Source organism: Microcaecilia unicolor, chromosome 3, assembly GCF_901765095.1.
Source record: "Microcaecilia unicolor chromosome 3, aMicUni1.1, whole genome shotgun sequence".
NCBI classification, from domain to species: domain Eukaryota; kingdom Metazoa; phylum Chordata; class Amphibia; order Gymnophiona; family Siphonopidae; genus Microcaecilia; species Microcaecilia unicolor.
In genome coordinates, this window is record NC_044033.1 from 345,814,761 (window position 1) to 345,832,345 (window position 17,585).

General features: G+C 41.4%; 1 protein-coding gene across 1 annotated transcript in view; it reads left to right on the plus strand.

Annotated features, from left to right (window-relative positions):
* Positions 1 to 17,585, plus strand: part of SYNE1 (spectrin repeat containing nuclear envelope protein 1) — a 982,166-nt gene that overhangs the window by 942,508 nt on the left and 22,073 nt on the right. The window contains 3 exon segments of the mRNA XM_030198470.1: positions 9,081 to 9,209; positions 14,670 to 14,882; positions 17,397 to 17,489. Coding sequence (XP_030054330.1) covers positions 9,081 to 9,209; positions 14,670 to 14,882; positions 17,397 to 17,489 — 435 coding nt within the window.

Consider the following 17,585-nt stretch of genomic DNA (forward strand, 5'->3'; position numbering starts at 1 on the left):
ATAAATGGGAGACGCTGTGGGCCACAATCAGTTGGGGACTGATTTCTCTCCCCCTGGGGAACTGACTTGAAGACTAAAATTGGCTGAGGCTGGTCCATGTAGTCCAAGGGTGCTAAACCCTGTGGTACTAGATCCCTCCCCCATCCTTGTAGGGGTTTGTCTTTGCAGTACCTGCTGTCCTCCTTCCCTATTCTTGGAAGGGAGAGAGAGGTACATTCATTGAGTGCTGACTGATTAAAGTTTTTAGAAGAGGAAGGGAAAATGAGCCCCTTCAGATAAGCCTTTTCCCAGACTGCCTTCTGGTCACCTATGGTGCTCAGTCAGATTGGGACTTGGTTAGGGGGGGTCTAAGGTGATCCTACTCTCTGTTTGTTTCCCTTCACTTGTTTCCAGTATGTCTGGAGAAAAATGGAGATGGCACACGAGGTGAGTCATGGCAGTTTAGCGTGTCGGTGCATTTGACCTTTCCTAGGAGCAGGCAAGCAAGTAGAGGCCAGCTAGGTGAGTGCAATACACTGTTCCCCCTTTTTTTTCAGTATATCTGGAAAAAGAAGGAAGTGACTCACTGCAGGTAATATGTAGCAGTTCAGCAAGTTGACCACTGTGTTTGGCCTGGCTTGGGAGCAGGCAGACAGTCAAATGTCAGGTTGATGGTTATGATCAGTGTAGGTTTAGCATCCAGCCAAACGTGAAGCTGGAGAGGTTACCCAGATTGAGTCATGGCCTGTTTACATGGAATAAGACATGGTCCGAACTCCCATATTGATGGGATTAGCGACCTTTTTATTGTCACTTTTTTCCAAAAATACATAAGAAAAACATGCTGGGCCCTTTATCTCCCTCTGGTGGAGAAATTTTTGTGAAGACTACATATTTACCCTCAGGCATGGTGAAGCCTGCATAGCTCCAGTTCTTAATAAAGTTAATATATCTGCAGGCAATCTCACATGCATATCTAACCTCCTTTCAACTCCTAAGGCCAGTTTAGGCTTATAATGTGTGAAAAATTGCTGCAGCATGAAGTGTGTCAGATTTGGTCTATGGTGGAGTTCCCTTGGAGGACCTGTCAGCAGCACATATGATTGTCACCATTATCAGTCAGATGAATTTTCTGAGCCAATCCCTGTTAGGACTCAGAAGTATAAGGATTGGAAGAAGTGGTTGTACTAAGGTTCGAGAGGGGCACCTCCATCAATGGACCTCATATCAGCACAATGAAATTCCAAGACAAACGAGTTCTATAGCCAAAGAAAAAAAAGCTAGAGCCAGGAGGTGGGTGGTTCTGGATATCCTGGTAGAACTGGACTGACATCTAGTATCCTGCACAAGTTCCTGATGAGAGCCTGAATTGTGCCCTGATCTGTTTTCTGAAGGGGCCAGTCAGGAGCAGTATTTCACCTTTTTCTCCAGTCAGATGATTCCTTCCTGAAAGATCCCTTCTATTCTCTTGTACATTCTTGGCTGTTGGAAGAATAGGGCAACATAGCAAGGATACTTTAAAGTCATCCTTTGGTGATGTGAAAAACAGGACACTTATTGTTTGAAGCTTCTACAAGTTCAATTTTTCTTCAGTTTTCTTCCTCCATGAGAGATTGGAGTGAAGATAAATTCACAGTTCTGTCAGAGAAGGCAGGTGATGATGCCCCTGTATAAGACTCTGGTGAGACCTCATTTAGAATATTGTGTACAATTCTGGAGACTACACCTTCAAAAAGATATAAACAGGATGGAGTCGGTCCAGAGGGCGGCTACTAAAATGATCAGTGGTCTTTGTTATAAAGCGTATGGGGACAGACCTAACAATCTCAATATATATGCTTTGGAAGAAAGGCAGGAGAGGGGAGATATGATAGAGACATTTAAATACCTGTGTGGCATTAATGCACAGGAGGCAAGTCTCTTTCAATTGAAAAGAAGCTCTGAAAGGAGGGGGGTATAGGATGAAGGTGAAAGGGGATAGACTCAGAAGTAACCTGAAGAAATACTTCTTCACGGAAAGGCTGGTGAACTCGTGAAATGGCCTTCCAGTAGAAGTAGTGGAGATGACAACAGTATCTGAATTCAGTAGAGCTTGGGACAAGTACATAGGATCTCTAAGGGAGTGATAGAGAGAGTAGATGGCATGGATGGGCAGACTGGGTAGGCCATATGGTTTTTTAGCTGGCTACATTTTTCTATGTTTCTAGGACACCAAGACAAACAAGTTCTTCTGGATTGGATACTCTCCTCCAGGGATTTCAGCATGCAAGACCATTATTTAGAAAGCAGGTTTTGTCCTGATAACTCAGTCATCCCTTACTCTCTACCCTCGCAGGGTAGCATCTCTTAGGTCTTGGGGCAGAGGTTGGTCTCCATGGGTAATTTTAAAGGAAAGAGTATCTCTGTGCCCAATACTTTCCTCATTTCTGAGGCTGGTGTTTTGTTCTGGTGGGAATTGGGCATTCTCTCTTCTGATGGTAAGAAGTCAGGTGATGTTGGCCAAGGCAGGGTCGCCATGCCCAGGTCAGTTGTTGGCCACCTTTAAGATGTTTGTAGGTGTCCAGGTGCTTCTAAATGTGGGCTGGGCCTTTGGTCTATAGTGGTCTTTAAAGCATCATTTTCAAGAGTACCACACCAACAAGAATTGGCAGTTCCAGAGGCCGGCTAGCCAACTCAATTAGAGCACAGAAGTTCTCATAGGCAGGGTTAGAATCTGTCTTTCAGGGGAAAATGGTAGCACAGTGCCCTTACCTTCATTATACAACATCTCTACGGGCCTCAGTGTGGGTATGCAGGTCTAGAAGTTCAACAAATTAGGTGTAGAAGTTCTGAAATTTATCATGGCTTCCCCCCAGCTGGTATGATTAGAGAACCCACCCAAGGAAGCCATGGTAGTCCAGGGTTCTTGGTCTGAGAAATTTTGAAAGCTGACAGTGTTTTAGTCTGCTCTGAAGGTAGTTTACCCTTGGTTTATGGAATTTTCATGCTTGGGTTAGTGATCATGAAATGATGATTTGGGCTAAGTCAGGTTTGGCTTTAGTGGTGAATTGGAAGCCCAAAGCATAACAGTTGCTTTCAGTTTTCCGATCTTTAATGTAGATAATATGAAGCTGAAGACAGCACCAGCCCCCTGTAAAGGGAGTGAAGTCATCTCTGAGCTCAGTTTCTCTGGCTCCATCTGCTGGCAGGGGGACATAACCACTCATCTGGACAGGTCCTGTCTCATCTGTTGATAATATACCTCAGCATCTATTTGTCATCCCTTCTTTTCGACAAATCTGTTTTGACATTTGTTCATCTGTATTTGGTATGATGGAATAACTTGCCACGTAACCTACATGCCGAAGACATCTTGTCATAATTCAAAAGTGCATTAAAAATATACTTTTTTGATAAATCTTTTGGAATTTGAGCCAGGCATAATTGTGGTCTATCCTGTTGACAGGACATGGGAGGGAGAGCGGGACATGAAGGCAAGTGTATTTTCTCCTATTGATTTATTGTAATTTCTTTTCTATCTTTTCTTACATTACTATTATTGTATTTGATCTCAAAAAAGATATAGTGGAATAAGAAAAGATTTAAAGAAGAGCAACCAAAATGATAAAGGGGATGGAACTCCTGCCGTATGAGGATAGGCTAAAGAGGTTAGGGCTCTTCAGCTTGGAAAAGAGATGGCTGAGGGGGGATATGATTGAGGTCTATAAAATCCTGAGTGGTGTAGAACAGGTAGAAGTGAATCAATTTTTCACTCTTTCAAAAACAGTACAGTGACCAGGGGACACTCAATGAAATTACATGGAAATACTTTTAAAACAAATAGGAGGAAATATTTTTTCACTGAAAGAATAGTTGAAATCTGGAACTCACTACAGGAGGATATGGTAACAGCAGTTAGCTTATTCTGGGTTTATAAAAGGTTTGGACAAGTTCCTGGAGGAAAGGTCAGTTATTGAGATAGGCATGGGGGAAGCCACTGGAATGTTGCTACTAATTGTGTTTCTGCCAGGTACATTTGACCTGGATTGGCCACTGTTGGAAACAGGATACTGGGCTAGATTTCCCATTGGTCTGACCCAGTATGGCAATTCTTGTGTTCTTATGTTAAACTACCTAGACGGGATGGTGCGGTATATCAAATGAGGAATAAACTTGGAAAGTTGGAAACTTGACAATTAACAGGTAGTCAAAGTTTCCTCAATTTAAAAACAGTTTGAAAACTAGTTCAGCAAAACTTTGATTCACGAGGTTCTGGTCATATTCATTATAGATTTCCTTGACACATACGCATCCAAACTATCAAATATCTCTGATTCACTGAGAAAAGGATCAATGAACTTGACTGGCAAATCTGAGAAAATGTAAAAAAAAAAAATTGACTGATTGAAGATGGACCTTGAATATTGTGCGTGTCTCTAGCACTGAGAATTAATGTCTGTTTAACCAGGAAAAGGGCTTAGAAGAGAGTTTACAGATTCTGAAAACATTAGTATCTCTTCAAAAATATAATAAAAATGTAAATGAAAAAGGAGGACTATTAATGGTCTTGCTCACTGCCAAGAGAATTACCTAAGGATATATTTTTTACTCATACTGCTGCTTTAGGGCAAATCATTTTGTTTTGCCAGCAAAACAGACAGTGGTGGCATTACTGCCTCTTCTCTGGAGATAACCCTTTTAAGTGTTATGGTCGGTGCTACTCATTCCTTTTACAAGGCACGCTAATGCAGTTTGATGCAAAACAGGGCTATGACCTTTGTAAAACTAATCTTCAAGTCCAATCCTACCAGTTTCTTCCTTCCAGCCTCATGCAAATTAGATCCATTTGCTTTCCGATGTTTAATATTTTTAACTACAGGTTGTTATTGAAAATATTCCAGGTGTTTAATTGAAGACTGGAAAGTTCCTATTAAACAAAATGTACATTAACAAGATATTTGGGCAGAATAAATGCTAACATTTTCCAGGTCATACAGAGCAAGCTGAGCAGAGTAGGAGTAATAGAACAATAACACTGTGAAGACTGCTGGCAGTGTTTAGTTTATTTCTGAGAGACAAAGCTGGGCCCAGGGCAAATCGTTTTAAGGACTTCCGCCACACCATCAGTCACGTTGAAAATACATTTTTTACAATATTTATAATTTAATATATTTATAATTTAATATATTAATATATTATATTAACATAATGCGGATTTTGAAACAAGTGAAATCATATCTTCCCTTGGTCACCTTCCGGAACCTAGTACAATCCACTGTACTCACACACGCAGGTTACTGTAACAGTGTTTTTTTAGGTTGTAAGTCCCTAATACTGAAAAAGCTCCAGACCACCCAAAACACGGCAGCCAGACTTATTTTTGGCAGATCAAGATTTGATAGCGCAACACCTCTTCGAGAGAAGCTTCATTGGCTCCCCATCAGAGAAAGAATTAATTTTAAAGCCCACACAATGATTTACAAGATATTATACGGAGAAGCCCCCACCTACAGGAATAACCTTATCGACCTCCCAACCAGAAACAGTTTGACGTCTTCTCGGTTGTACCTTAATCTACACCTTCCCAACTGCAAAGGTATTTACAAATCCTTCTACGCATCCAACTTTTCCTTTTTGGGTTGCCAGCTTTGGAATGCGCTACCAAGATCCATCCGAACAATCAACGGCCTTTTGCCCTTCAGAAAAGCTTTGAAGACCCATCTCTTCAAGAAAGCGTACCCTAATGATTCAACTTACTAAAGTCTGCCCACATGATTTTTACCAACGACTGTTATACATTGACTATGTTTCCCATAATCCTTTGCTATCTCATATCTATTTCTCTCCATCTTCCTACACCTACCTCCTAACGCTCATTTCATTTACGACTTTGTAATTCTTTATATTGGTACTATGTAAGCCGCATTGAGCCTGCCATGTGTGGGAAAGCGCGGGGTACAAATGTAATAAATAATAATAATTATAACAATTAAATAGAATGCTTAGGTAGGCTACTTACATATGTATGTGAAGAGAGGCTGTAGTTGTATTCTAGTGGAGTTATGCTTTGCAAGCTTTTTAGTTGGCTAATATTTCTAAGACTGTGTCAGAGTTGATGTGAGTTCTTAATTCAGCCTCAGTGGCAAGCAGTCCTAAATTGCTGACTCTCTGCTGCCCAATTGTTGATCAAAGCACTCTTTTCAAAGTACTGAATGATCGTTTGGTTTGATCACCAGACAATGATAGAGTACAAAATTTGCATAAAACAATACAGGCATTTGGAAACAGTGAAGACAGATTCAAACACTTTTCGTTCAATAGTTGAAGCGACTCGATTGAGTTGTTTCCAATATTGGCTCTGTGAGTTGCTTTTAAATGTTTTGTTTCTTCAACCAGTGCTAAAGAAGAAACATCAACTCTGTATTTGGAGCAAAAGGTTTTAGCTTTTTCTTCTATTTCTTTATCAGATAAGAAGGGATACTTCCAAAGGAAGCTGAATGTTTCAGGAAATTTCACACATGCTTCATATCGCACCATTACATTTCCAATAACACAATCAATCAAAACATAAAAGACATTTTTTGAACCATTCTTCACGATTGCTTTCATTTACCTTTGATATATTTGATTAGTCTGGTTCATCAGCCATTCAAACGTTTGCCTTTTTGGTGCCTTCCCTTTTTCAGGATATTTTCAGTACTTCTCGTACTGACCTTTAAATGCATCCACTCTGCAGCCCTCCATTACCTCTCCACTCTCATCTCTCCCTACATTCCTCCCCGTGAACTCCGCTCACTGGACAAATCTCTCTTGTCATCCCCCTTCTCCTCCACTGCTAACTCCAGGCTTCACTCCTTTTCTCTCGCGGCACCTTATGCCTGGAATAGACTTCCTGGACCTATTCGTCTAGCTCCATCTCTACCTGTTTTCAAATCTATGCTGAAAACCCACCTTTTCACTGCTGCTTTTTAGCTCCCATTACTTCCCTCACCCGTAACTGTCTTGTCTGTCTGTATTATTTAGATTGTAAGCTCTTTTGAGCAGGGACTGTGTCTTTGTATCAGGTGTTCAGCGCTGCGTGCGTCTGGTAGCGCTATACAAATGCTAATAATAATAATAATAATTTTTCTTCATCTTCTTTTTTTCTCTAAGTTGTTCAGTTATCATCCTTTGGGGCCTCTGAGCCCTTCTTTTGCCTGGGAAGCGTCGACCAATTTCAAGTATGTGACTATTTGAGTTCCCTGGACCATAGAGCTTTTTGACCTTGCGTCATCCGTTTTTCCCTCCATGTCAACAAGTGTACAGATTGGCTTTAAGAAGTGTATTCAATGCAACGCAGCTGTGGAATGCACTACCTACAGCCCTGAAAACTATTGATGAAATAACTAATTTCCGCAAATCTCTGAAGACACATCTATTCAACAAGGCCTACAAAGAGAATCCATAGCCTTACAAACTACCTCACCAACTCACCCAACCACTACAGTCCACCTATATCTTGCCTAACACATTCCTTCTCTCTTCCCTCACCTAAGTCTTGATACTTTACTAATTGTATCTGATATCATGGAATGATTATGTCATAACCAAACTCTGTAAGCCACATTGAGCCTGCAAATAGGTGGGAAAATGTGGGATCCAAATGCAATAAATAAATAAATATGACTATTTTAGGCACACACACCCATAATTAATGTGTTCAGTGCATGGGTCCAGAGCACTGGTCCATGCAAGCGAGATCCCTTAAAGCCCACAGAGTCCAGTGTGAAAACCCTTTTGGTTCTGCATCAACATCCACATTAAACATGGCAGGGGATTCGGCACTCAACGTGGAACCTGCATCGGTGTCGACATAGACATCGGATGCACCAATGCAACATCAAGATGGTCTGATGTTGGACTCTGAGTTTTCATATTGCATTAAAACCAGCCTGTGAAATGCTATTGTAGAAATTCTACTCTTGGTAGTATCTCTGAACTTTCCTGCAGAAATTAACTTCTGCTTCCTTTTATTTCTAGGAAAGGTAAAATTCTGACAAAGCTGTACATGCAGTGGGATAGAACCAGATCTGGATTAAATGGAAACTAGGAGTATCAGACTAATTCAAATACAGTTATTTCTGGTACTGCCCTTTCGCATAGGTTCTATTTGCTATCTAAATCTTTGCATTTTGACTGTTCTTTAATGTTAGTTCTGACTTTATTTGAGCTTTTACTGTCAGAATACGGTTAACTACTACGAATGATGGATGTTACCAAGCCTTTCTTTGGTTACATCTGAAATCCGCAAAATGGTTGTGATAATGATAGATACATTTCTCTGTCTATCAGGTAGTAGCTTTATATTTAGTTTATCTAGCTGAAATAAGGTGGAGTTTGATTTAGGAGCAAACTTTCTCAGTCATTACTTCTCCCTAGGCTAAAGACAGTTGAGGAGGGAAGTAGTGTCCTCAGTTTTGACACTGTTCAAAGCATGCAACATATTATGTCAAACTCTGACAAATTCATATGGTGGTAAAATTTTTCACATGAAACAACAGCGATAATGACCAAGGAGCAGATTGAAAATGCCAACATGGGAGTCCTCAGAATGTGAAGATTTATTGAAAATCAAGTATCTAAGCGATTCAGGTGCTTATGATGACCCAACACAGCCATGTTTTCACATGTAATGCCTGTGTCAGGGGTCCGTTATATGCCAAATAATAAAAAGCAGAGCCCAGAATTGGATTAAGATTCACCTTTTATGTGTGTCTCATTTGGCATATGACAAACCCCTGACGCAGGCATTACACCCCAAAACATAGTCATGTCTGGTCATCATAAGTGTCTGAATTGTTTAGATGCTTGATTCTCAATAAATTTCTTATTCTGCTGAACCCCCAAGTTGCTTTTTTTTTTTTTTCAGTCTTCCCTTTCATTGTCACCACTGCTATTTGTTTGTTTCATCTCCGCGGAGAGCTCCCTCCTTTTCCTCAATGTAAACGTCTACCTAGCACCTTGAGCTAACACCGCTGACTAGTTTTAGTTACCAAAGAAAGTGTATTCACGTAGAACAAAATACGGCATGAGCACCAAATGCAGAGTTTACTGCATCTGACATTCCCTTGTGTGATTTCTAGGATTTCCATGAGATGAGCCACGGGCTGCTGCTTTGGTTGGAAAACATTGACAGGAGGAAGAATGAGATCCTGCCAATCAACCCAAATTTAGATTCTGATACCCTCCAGGATCACCATAAGCTGCTCATGGTAAGATGCATTTCTTGGCACTGACAAGATGGAAGTCATTGAGTAGTGGAAGGGCTATGGTTTTTCTGTCCTGAAGTACTAAGCTGAACATCTGTATTTATTTTTAAGGGTCGGTTTGCTAGTTCTGGTTAGGTGCAGTACATCGGGGTATACCAGTAGTTCCCAAATTTGTTGTGAAGACCTATTCATTAGGTTTGATGTTCAGGATACTCAAAATTCTGCCCGAGCAGCACCTGCAGTGCAGGGGGCCCCAGTGGATAAGGGAGCTGACCTGCAGCTGCTCCCATATCTTCGGCGGTAGATTCACCTACTTTGGGAGCCCTTTTAAAATTGTTGTTTGGGGACCCATAATTTGAACTTCTGCCAGAAAACACGTAAAAATAGCTATTTGCTAAATATGAAAAAGTATGGAAAATACAAAAAGAATTTTACAAGTACAGTGGTAGTTATTCAAAGAATTTTAAGAAGAGAAAAACATTCAGGCAGTTATGTACTAATGGTTATTACATACTATCAGCTGCAGAGTCTATATTATTCCTATTGTCCCTGTGGCAAATAGTGCATCTAAAAATAAGAAAACGAGTGGAATAACAAACAAATCTAAAAACAGCAATTATTACAGGAAATCAATAAGAGTTAATTGTGAGTTTGGAGTTAAAGGAAATACAGAACATACAGATAAAGACAGTTAAAGAATTTGTTCGTCATCTTGCTGTTGAATCTAAAATAATAAAATCAAGGTACTTAGTGTCAATAACATAATAAGTTCAGTTTGGGTTTTGAATTTGATTGCTTGCCTTTTCAAATCCAGGCTCAAGGACAGTTACAGACAGGGAGAGTGGGTATTTCTAATGTACATTGCCATGATGGTGTTTTGAATATGTATTAAATGTATTAAATCTGCTCAAATAAATTGTCCTGTCCAAGTTCTATTGACTAAGATGTATGATGGCATTAACATGTGATGTTTGTCAATAACACAGCGTAGCATACAAATGAGATCATATTGCATCACCTTCTCAGCAATATTGGTGAGGAAGTGCTACAATATATTTGAAGACATTATAAATATTAGGGGAAAGCTGGGTATTTTCCTCTACAGTTTCTAACCTCTGACGCATTCGTAGGGCGAAACGTGGCCATGTCAGGTATTTGTACTAATAAATTTGCCCAGCACTCCTATATCTTTGGTCTGCTTTTTGCTTGCTGTCACATTGGTGTGCAGATCATAGATAGTAAGATAAATGCATGTATTTATGGAGTCTCTCTCTCTCTCTCTCTCTCTCTCTCTCTCTCTCTCTCTCTCTCTCTCTCTCTCTCTCTCTCTCTCTCTCTCTCTCTCTCTCTCTCTCTCTCTCTCTCTCTCTATATATATATATATATATATATATATATATATATATATTTTTTTTTTTTTTTTTTTTTTTAAACGAAAGGCTCCATGTTTAAATATGTTAAATCATGAATGTCTTGATCTGGATGTCCCAACTCCAACCGAGTCATCCTATTCAAAGCAGGGCTTCACATGTGCCACCCAAAATGCATGTAAAAATGAAATGCATCACATGTAAATGCATGCAATCATCTCATCATTATGCAAAATAGGCTTGTATTCAATTTTTCTTAAGCTATATAATTAATAGAAAGTTAATACCTCCTTCTGAGCAGACGCGCTGACCCAGAAATGTGCAGTTCACTGCTCCCAAGGATGAAATCAAAGAGGCTGGTAAGGTCCAAATTAGCCCCTCTCACCCACCAATCATTTTTTAAGTGCATTTAGACCCATCCTAGCCCTTGGTACATTATAAAAATAGAAACCCCACCCCGCATTATTCACGTTGCACTACCCCTCACCACCTTCCAGGGTATCCCTGAGGTCCAGTCACTCCAGCCCCAACATCCCTATTTTAAAAAATGAATCTTTCAAGTCCCTAGTGGTAATCTGGGCTACTGTCGCTAGGGGTCAAGTTTCCAAATAATGAAAATCGCCCTTATTTGGCAGCCTGATCCCTAGCAGGTCCTTGTTTTTCTTTCTTATAACTGAATGGATTCAGGAGCTTTTGTTTTTACAGTTGATTGGGGAATGGAGACCTATTTTAAAGTTTTAATAGCGTTTTTCAAAGTTGAGATCTGCTATCTTTGTATTGCATGATATTCCAGGTTGTGGCTAAATAAATTACTGTGGGATTCACTAATCTGCGGTACTGAGAGTTACTAAATCCTGCAGTAAAACAGCACAAAAATGCTAACAAATAGGCCTACGTTTGTACTTGAGGTAATGGAGGGTTGAATGACTTGGCCCAGGTCTCAAGCCATATCTGTTAGAGAAGTAGAATTTGAAACCTGGTCTCCCTGATTCTTAGCCTGCTGCTCTAACTGTCCACTAGACTACTCTTCCACTCATTGATTCATAATTAATAAGTAAACAAGAATCCTCTAATTATCTCATAAACATGATAAATAGGTATCCATATTCACTCAGTCAATTAGCCAGAAAATTCATAAAGTGTTAAATGTCCTTTTCCTCTCTTCTGGACCATTTACATCAATCTTTTAAATACTACTACTACTTAACATTTCTAGAGCGCTACTAGGGTTACGCAGCGCTGTACAATTTAACAAAGAAGGACGGTCCCTGCTCAGATGAGCTTACACAATAATGAGCCTATAACTGCAGAGGGGGGCAGGGGGGAACAAAATTCCCCAGGTCCGGGCTTCCATGGGGGGGGGATGCACTGCCGCAATCCCCGGTCTCACCCGCCCTCCCTCGGCTCCATCAACAGCCCCCCCTCCGTCCGCCACTGGGCCAGGCCCCTACATTCAAATCACAGTGCCTCACCTCCATGTGAAAGCACAGTGACAGATCGCCTCCCTTTGGACCTTCCCTCCCTGTGTCCCGCCCTCGTCTGATGCAACTTCCTGTTTCTGCGAGGGCAGGACACAGGGAGGGAAGGCCCAAAGGGAGGCAATCTGCCACTGCTGCGCTTCCACACAGAGGTGAGGCGCTATGATTTGAATGCAGGGGGCCCGGCCCAGTGGCGGACAGAGGGGGGCTGTCGATGGGGCTGGAGGTGGGCGGGTGGAGACTGAGGACTGTGGCATAGTGACCTTGGCGGGGGCGGGGCCCCAGGGGCGGCCCTGGATCAACCCATTCCATTTCGGTCTCCTCACTTCCTACTTCCTCTCTCTTATTAGTTTCTGGGCACCCCTCCCAGCTCTAGCAAGTGTCCATATTGTATTGTTTAGTCAGCCAAGGTGCCAGGGCTAAATCTGGATCCTGGTCTGGCTGCAAGGATTGCCTCTGAAATTGCATGGAATCTGTCTGTCTGGGACACTTTTCTTCCTCTTTCCTGGTCAGGTTTTTCCTCCCCCTCCAAAACCTGTGCTGTGGCCTGGGATCATACCAGTGGGAACTTTCCCTGCTCTGCCTGCCAGCCTTAGATAAAGCTCTCGAGTCATTACAATATGGACAAGAATGTGACAGAACACTAGATTAGAAGACATGTTCTTTAAATTCTGGAATAACACTCGTCAGGCATCCGTTGGAATAAACACACACTCCCTATGGCAAAATGTCACCTGTTCATCCCCCAGTAGGATAGTGATTACTGATTTTGACTTATACAGCCTATATAGGTGATGCAAGTCTCTTTCTTCTTGAGGATGACTGGAATAACAGGTGTTTGCTTTGCCACTGATGGTGCTCACACTTGACCTTCAGCTGTTGCTGGAGATCTGATGCTCTGGAGTGTCGGATGTTCCAAAGAATCTGATGATAATCAGATGAAATCTCTGAAGTGAAGTTGTGGAAGTTGGATGATGGTCAATAATAGTGATCTCTTGCCACAGCAGACGTTCTTTTAAATCATTCTGATATCAGTAATGTCTCCGATTGTTTGATAACATCATGATAGGTGATTGGCGTGTGCCCTTATGTAGTGATTAAAGAAACCACAGGAATGTTCTTTGACCGAATTCTGGAGGCTTTTCCCCAAATTCTGGGCTCCAAGCAGAATGTGTCTATGTGACCAAGGATACTTATCACGGTTGCCAGAATTCCTTTGTCTTGTCAGCCAGATTGCCATCTCAACAATTCTATTGGTGCCACAGGTTCCTTCCTTGAGAAAGACATGCCTTTATTTTAGCGTAGAGCACTGTATATTCTGTGGTCTGTATAAAGTTATACCACAGGTGTGGCATAATCAAACTCTGTAATACACCAGTTATGTTGTGACAGGGGCTTTTACCCCCATACCCCTATTCTAACCTCTGTGCCAGCCTCAAATGTCATACCCAGCTACATGACGACAGTATGCAGGTCTCTGGAGCAGTTTTAATGGGTTCAGTGCACTTCAGGCAGGCAGACCCAGGTCCATCTCCTCCCCCCCCCCCCCCCCCCCCACCTGTTACACTTGTGGTGGTAAATGTGAGCCCTTCAAAATCCACTAGAAACCTACTGTACCCACATGTAGGTGCCCTCCACCCCTTAGGGCTATGGTAGTGGTGTACAGTTGTGGAGATTGGGTTTTTGGGGGGCTCAGCACAGAATGTAAGGGAGCTATGCACCTGGGAGCAATTTGTGAAGTCCACTGGGGTGCCCGGTTGGTGTCCTGGCATGTGAGGGGGACCAGTGCACTACGAATGCTGGCTTCTCCCATGACCAAATGGCTTGGATTTGGTCGTTTCTGAGATGGGTGTCCTCGGTTTCCATTATCGCCGAAAACCAGAGACGACCATCTCTAAGGTCGACCTAAATGTTGAGATTTGGGTGTCCCCGACCGTATTATCGAAACGAAAGATGGACGCCCATCTTGTTTCGATAATATAGGTTTCCCCGCCCCTTCGCGGAGCCGTCCTGCGCGGATGGCCCCGGGAAAACTTGGGCACCCTGTTCAATTATGCCCCTCCACGTCATAATATGCGCTGTTGTTTGAATATGTTTTTCTGCTGTACCAGTAATTGACTATTGCCTATGTTCAGATTATTCTTACTGTACATCAGCTTATATGAATTTCTTTAAAAAGGCAGTAAATAAATCCTAATTAATAAACAAATGATTTACAGATTACATAAAGGAAAAAAAGTATAGGAATTTGTTGTTTTAACAGTATGGTAAGAAAACTCACAGGGATACATAGTACGTCTAGTTGACGAGGAATTCCTTGTTCCTAATAAGTCCTTTTACCTTTGTTTTGAAATGTCCTTAATCACAGCCTTTAGTATGATTCTCTACTTAAATATATGCAGGTTGAATTATACTTAACAGTATAAAATGATTATGTCATAACCAAACTCTGTAAGCCACATTTAGCCTGCAAATAGGTGGGAAAATGTGGGATACAAATGCAATAAATAAATAAAACAGTATTAAGCTTAACAATATAAAACTGTATGTCAGTTCCCTAAACTAATTCATCAGAACAGTAGTTATTAAGCATTGACAATATGTTTTCCTAACAGCAAATAAGACGTGAATTAGTTGAGTCTCAGTTGAAGGTGGCTTCTTTGCAAGACATGTCCTGCCAGCTGCTGGTGAACGCTGAGGGTAAGGATTGTCTGGAAGCCAAAGAGAAGGTGCACGTCATTGGTAATCGACTGAAGGTGCTCCTGAAGGAGGTCACTCGGCATATCAAGGAGCTAGAAAAAATATTAGACATTTCAAGCAATCAGCTGGTAAGCCTTGCTTAATCTTCTTCCATTTTATTTTTCTCTTCCTTTACCCTCACACACTCTCAAATGACATGGTGCTTTAGGATATTAAACTGGATTTCATTGACTTAATGCTTTAGTTTAAGCTCCATGTGGCATTGTTTATTTCAGCTTATAAACCACTTTGGCAAGAAATATGCTGAGAGTGGATATACAAGAGGAAACATCAAGGAACGATTATAAATGATTATAAAAAGCATAAAAAACACAAACCATACGAACAGAAATCATTAAAACAATCTGAGCAAAAAAGGAAAAAAGCATACTGCTAAAAGACATTCAAACTAAGGCATTTATGTTGAGCAGAAGAAACATTCATATAAGAAATGTGCATGAAAACATTGAATCTCATAAACATGAGATTAAGGGCCTTGCTTACTAAGCCACGCTGTAGGCATGCGCTACTGCTAGAGACACCTTTGTATTCCTATGGTTGTCTCTAGCCTTAGAGCACGTGTTAAAAACATTAGTAAACCTTAGTAAACAGGCCCCTAAAAGTACTATGCTGTCCATGAAAGAAGCTTTTATTTATTCTTACCTACCCATGGGAAGCACATAGGCAGTGCCACTGAAAATAATTGACCTACTATTGGATTTCCGCTTGCATCCACTGTATGTAGATGCCCACCACTGGAAACTCTACTTTAAAAACAGAGATTTCAACAAATAAGGATCTTTTAGCTCATGCAGACTACTCAGTTGTCCCTGCCTGTATTTCTCTGGGTCTGGTCATTGCTATGGATGTGCAGACAGAAAGTTTTGTTTCGTGCCACTTCTAGGAATATTTGTTTTGTTCAAGTTTTTATTTTCCCTTATATTTTCAGGGGAGCAATGTCGGTAAGAGTGTGCACTCTTTCAGGAAGATCGAACACTGCTCACAAAGAGTGTTCTGTTTCAGAAAAAGACAGTCTTTCCTGATAATGTGTGCGTGCTGTTTGCACATGTGTGACGGTTTGTGTATATGTTCAAGAGTGTGCATTCTTTTGAAAGAGCATGCGTTGCTTACTAATAAGTGCACACACTTTCATAGAGTGCACGCTGTTTCAGAAGAATACACACTAATGACAGCAGAAGAAAAACATAAAATTTCATGTCTTTTATACTCATTTTGGTTTGCCAACAACATGGAATGGCACATCCCCAGTCATTGCCCTTTCATTCTGTTATGGCTGTTTGTCTGTGCTAAAAGGTATCTTTTTTCTGCCAGTCATACAGGCTTCACCAGTCATACAGTCAGGAGGCTCCTTTTTATCCTCCTCAGTGTTAACTCGGGGGATTCTAGCCAAGACATCCTACCTGCTGTCTCCTTCAAAATTATACCTTAAAGCAGGGGTGTCCAACCTCAGTCCTCAAGGTCTACGACTCAGTTGTGTGTTCAGAATTTTCCCCATGAGATATATTGGCGTGCACTGCCTCCACTGTATGCAAATAACCCACCTTTTCACCACTGCTTTCAGCTCCTAGCTACTACTCAATTACCTCCCCTTGTTCCTTCTCACCCAGTACTTCCCTCGCCCTTAATTGTCTTGTCTGTCTATTATTTTTAGATTGTAATCTCTATTGAGCAGGGACTGTCTCTCTATGTCAGGTGTTCAGCGCTGTGTGCGTCTGGTAGCGCTATACAAATGTTAATAATAATAATAATAATAATAAAATAGATCTCATGCACATTTATTGTGCAAATCCTGATAACCCCAACTGAGTGAGGGCTGAAGTTGGACACTCCTGCCTTAGAGCATTCCAAAACTTTTCTGGCATTCCATACTGATTCTTGGCATTGTGAAAAAGAGAGTGAGAATGTTGTGGCCACTGGTGCTCACACAAGGTCTTTCGGTTTTGTCCCAGTATAGTGTTAATATCTTGCAGCTATTTAGACTTTGCAGACTGAAATGATGATATCTGCCCATGATACTCAGCATGGGTTCTGTTTTCAAAGAAGAGGCAGCCTGGTGGTTCAGTGGTGGTACTTTGCACTGCCTTGCAACATAATCCCCTGGTTCAGTCCCCAAGAACAAAAAAGCAAGGAAGGCATATGCTCAAGTAATTAGTCTAGTGGTTTACCCAACATAGCCAGCAGCACACATTAGTTTTTGCCAGTTTGCCACAATTTTGTTAGTGTATGTGTATGCTTGAATTAAAAATTATGCCCTTAGAAAAGAGACTGAAGATAGTCTGGATAAGCATGCAGCTGAATCAATGACCTAAGCGACTGTGTTACATCAGCCAGTAGAGCCCTGGTTTGGGAAGCTGGTGCTGTTGCTGACTCTACCTAGCCAGCAAAAGGAAAATGTGAAGAACAGCATGAAGATCAAAGAGCCTACTTCGTAAAACCTAAATCCCTATTCACACAGAATTGTTTCTCAAAACAGACAATTCAGCTCCCATTTTTCCTGCATGAGGTATTCTCTGGGGGGGGGGGGGGGGGCAGAGGCAGGATGGCAAATTCTGTTCTGAAAATCTGTTGCATTTTGCTCTTAGGAGCTGTCTTCCTGGTCTTCAGCTGATGAACTGGATACCTCAGGATCGCTAAGTCCTGTATCGGGCAGAAGCACGCCGAACAGGCAAAGAACGGTAATTCTGTGTTGGCGATCCTTTGTCATATCCATTTTGTGGGTACCAGATCTTTACAACAGCCATAGCAAAAAGCGCAATGGTCCACAGCACTTC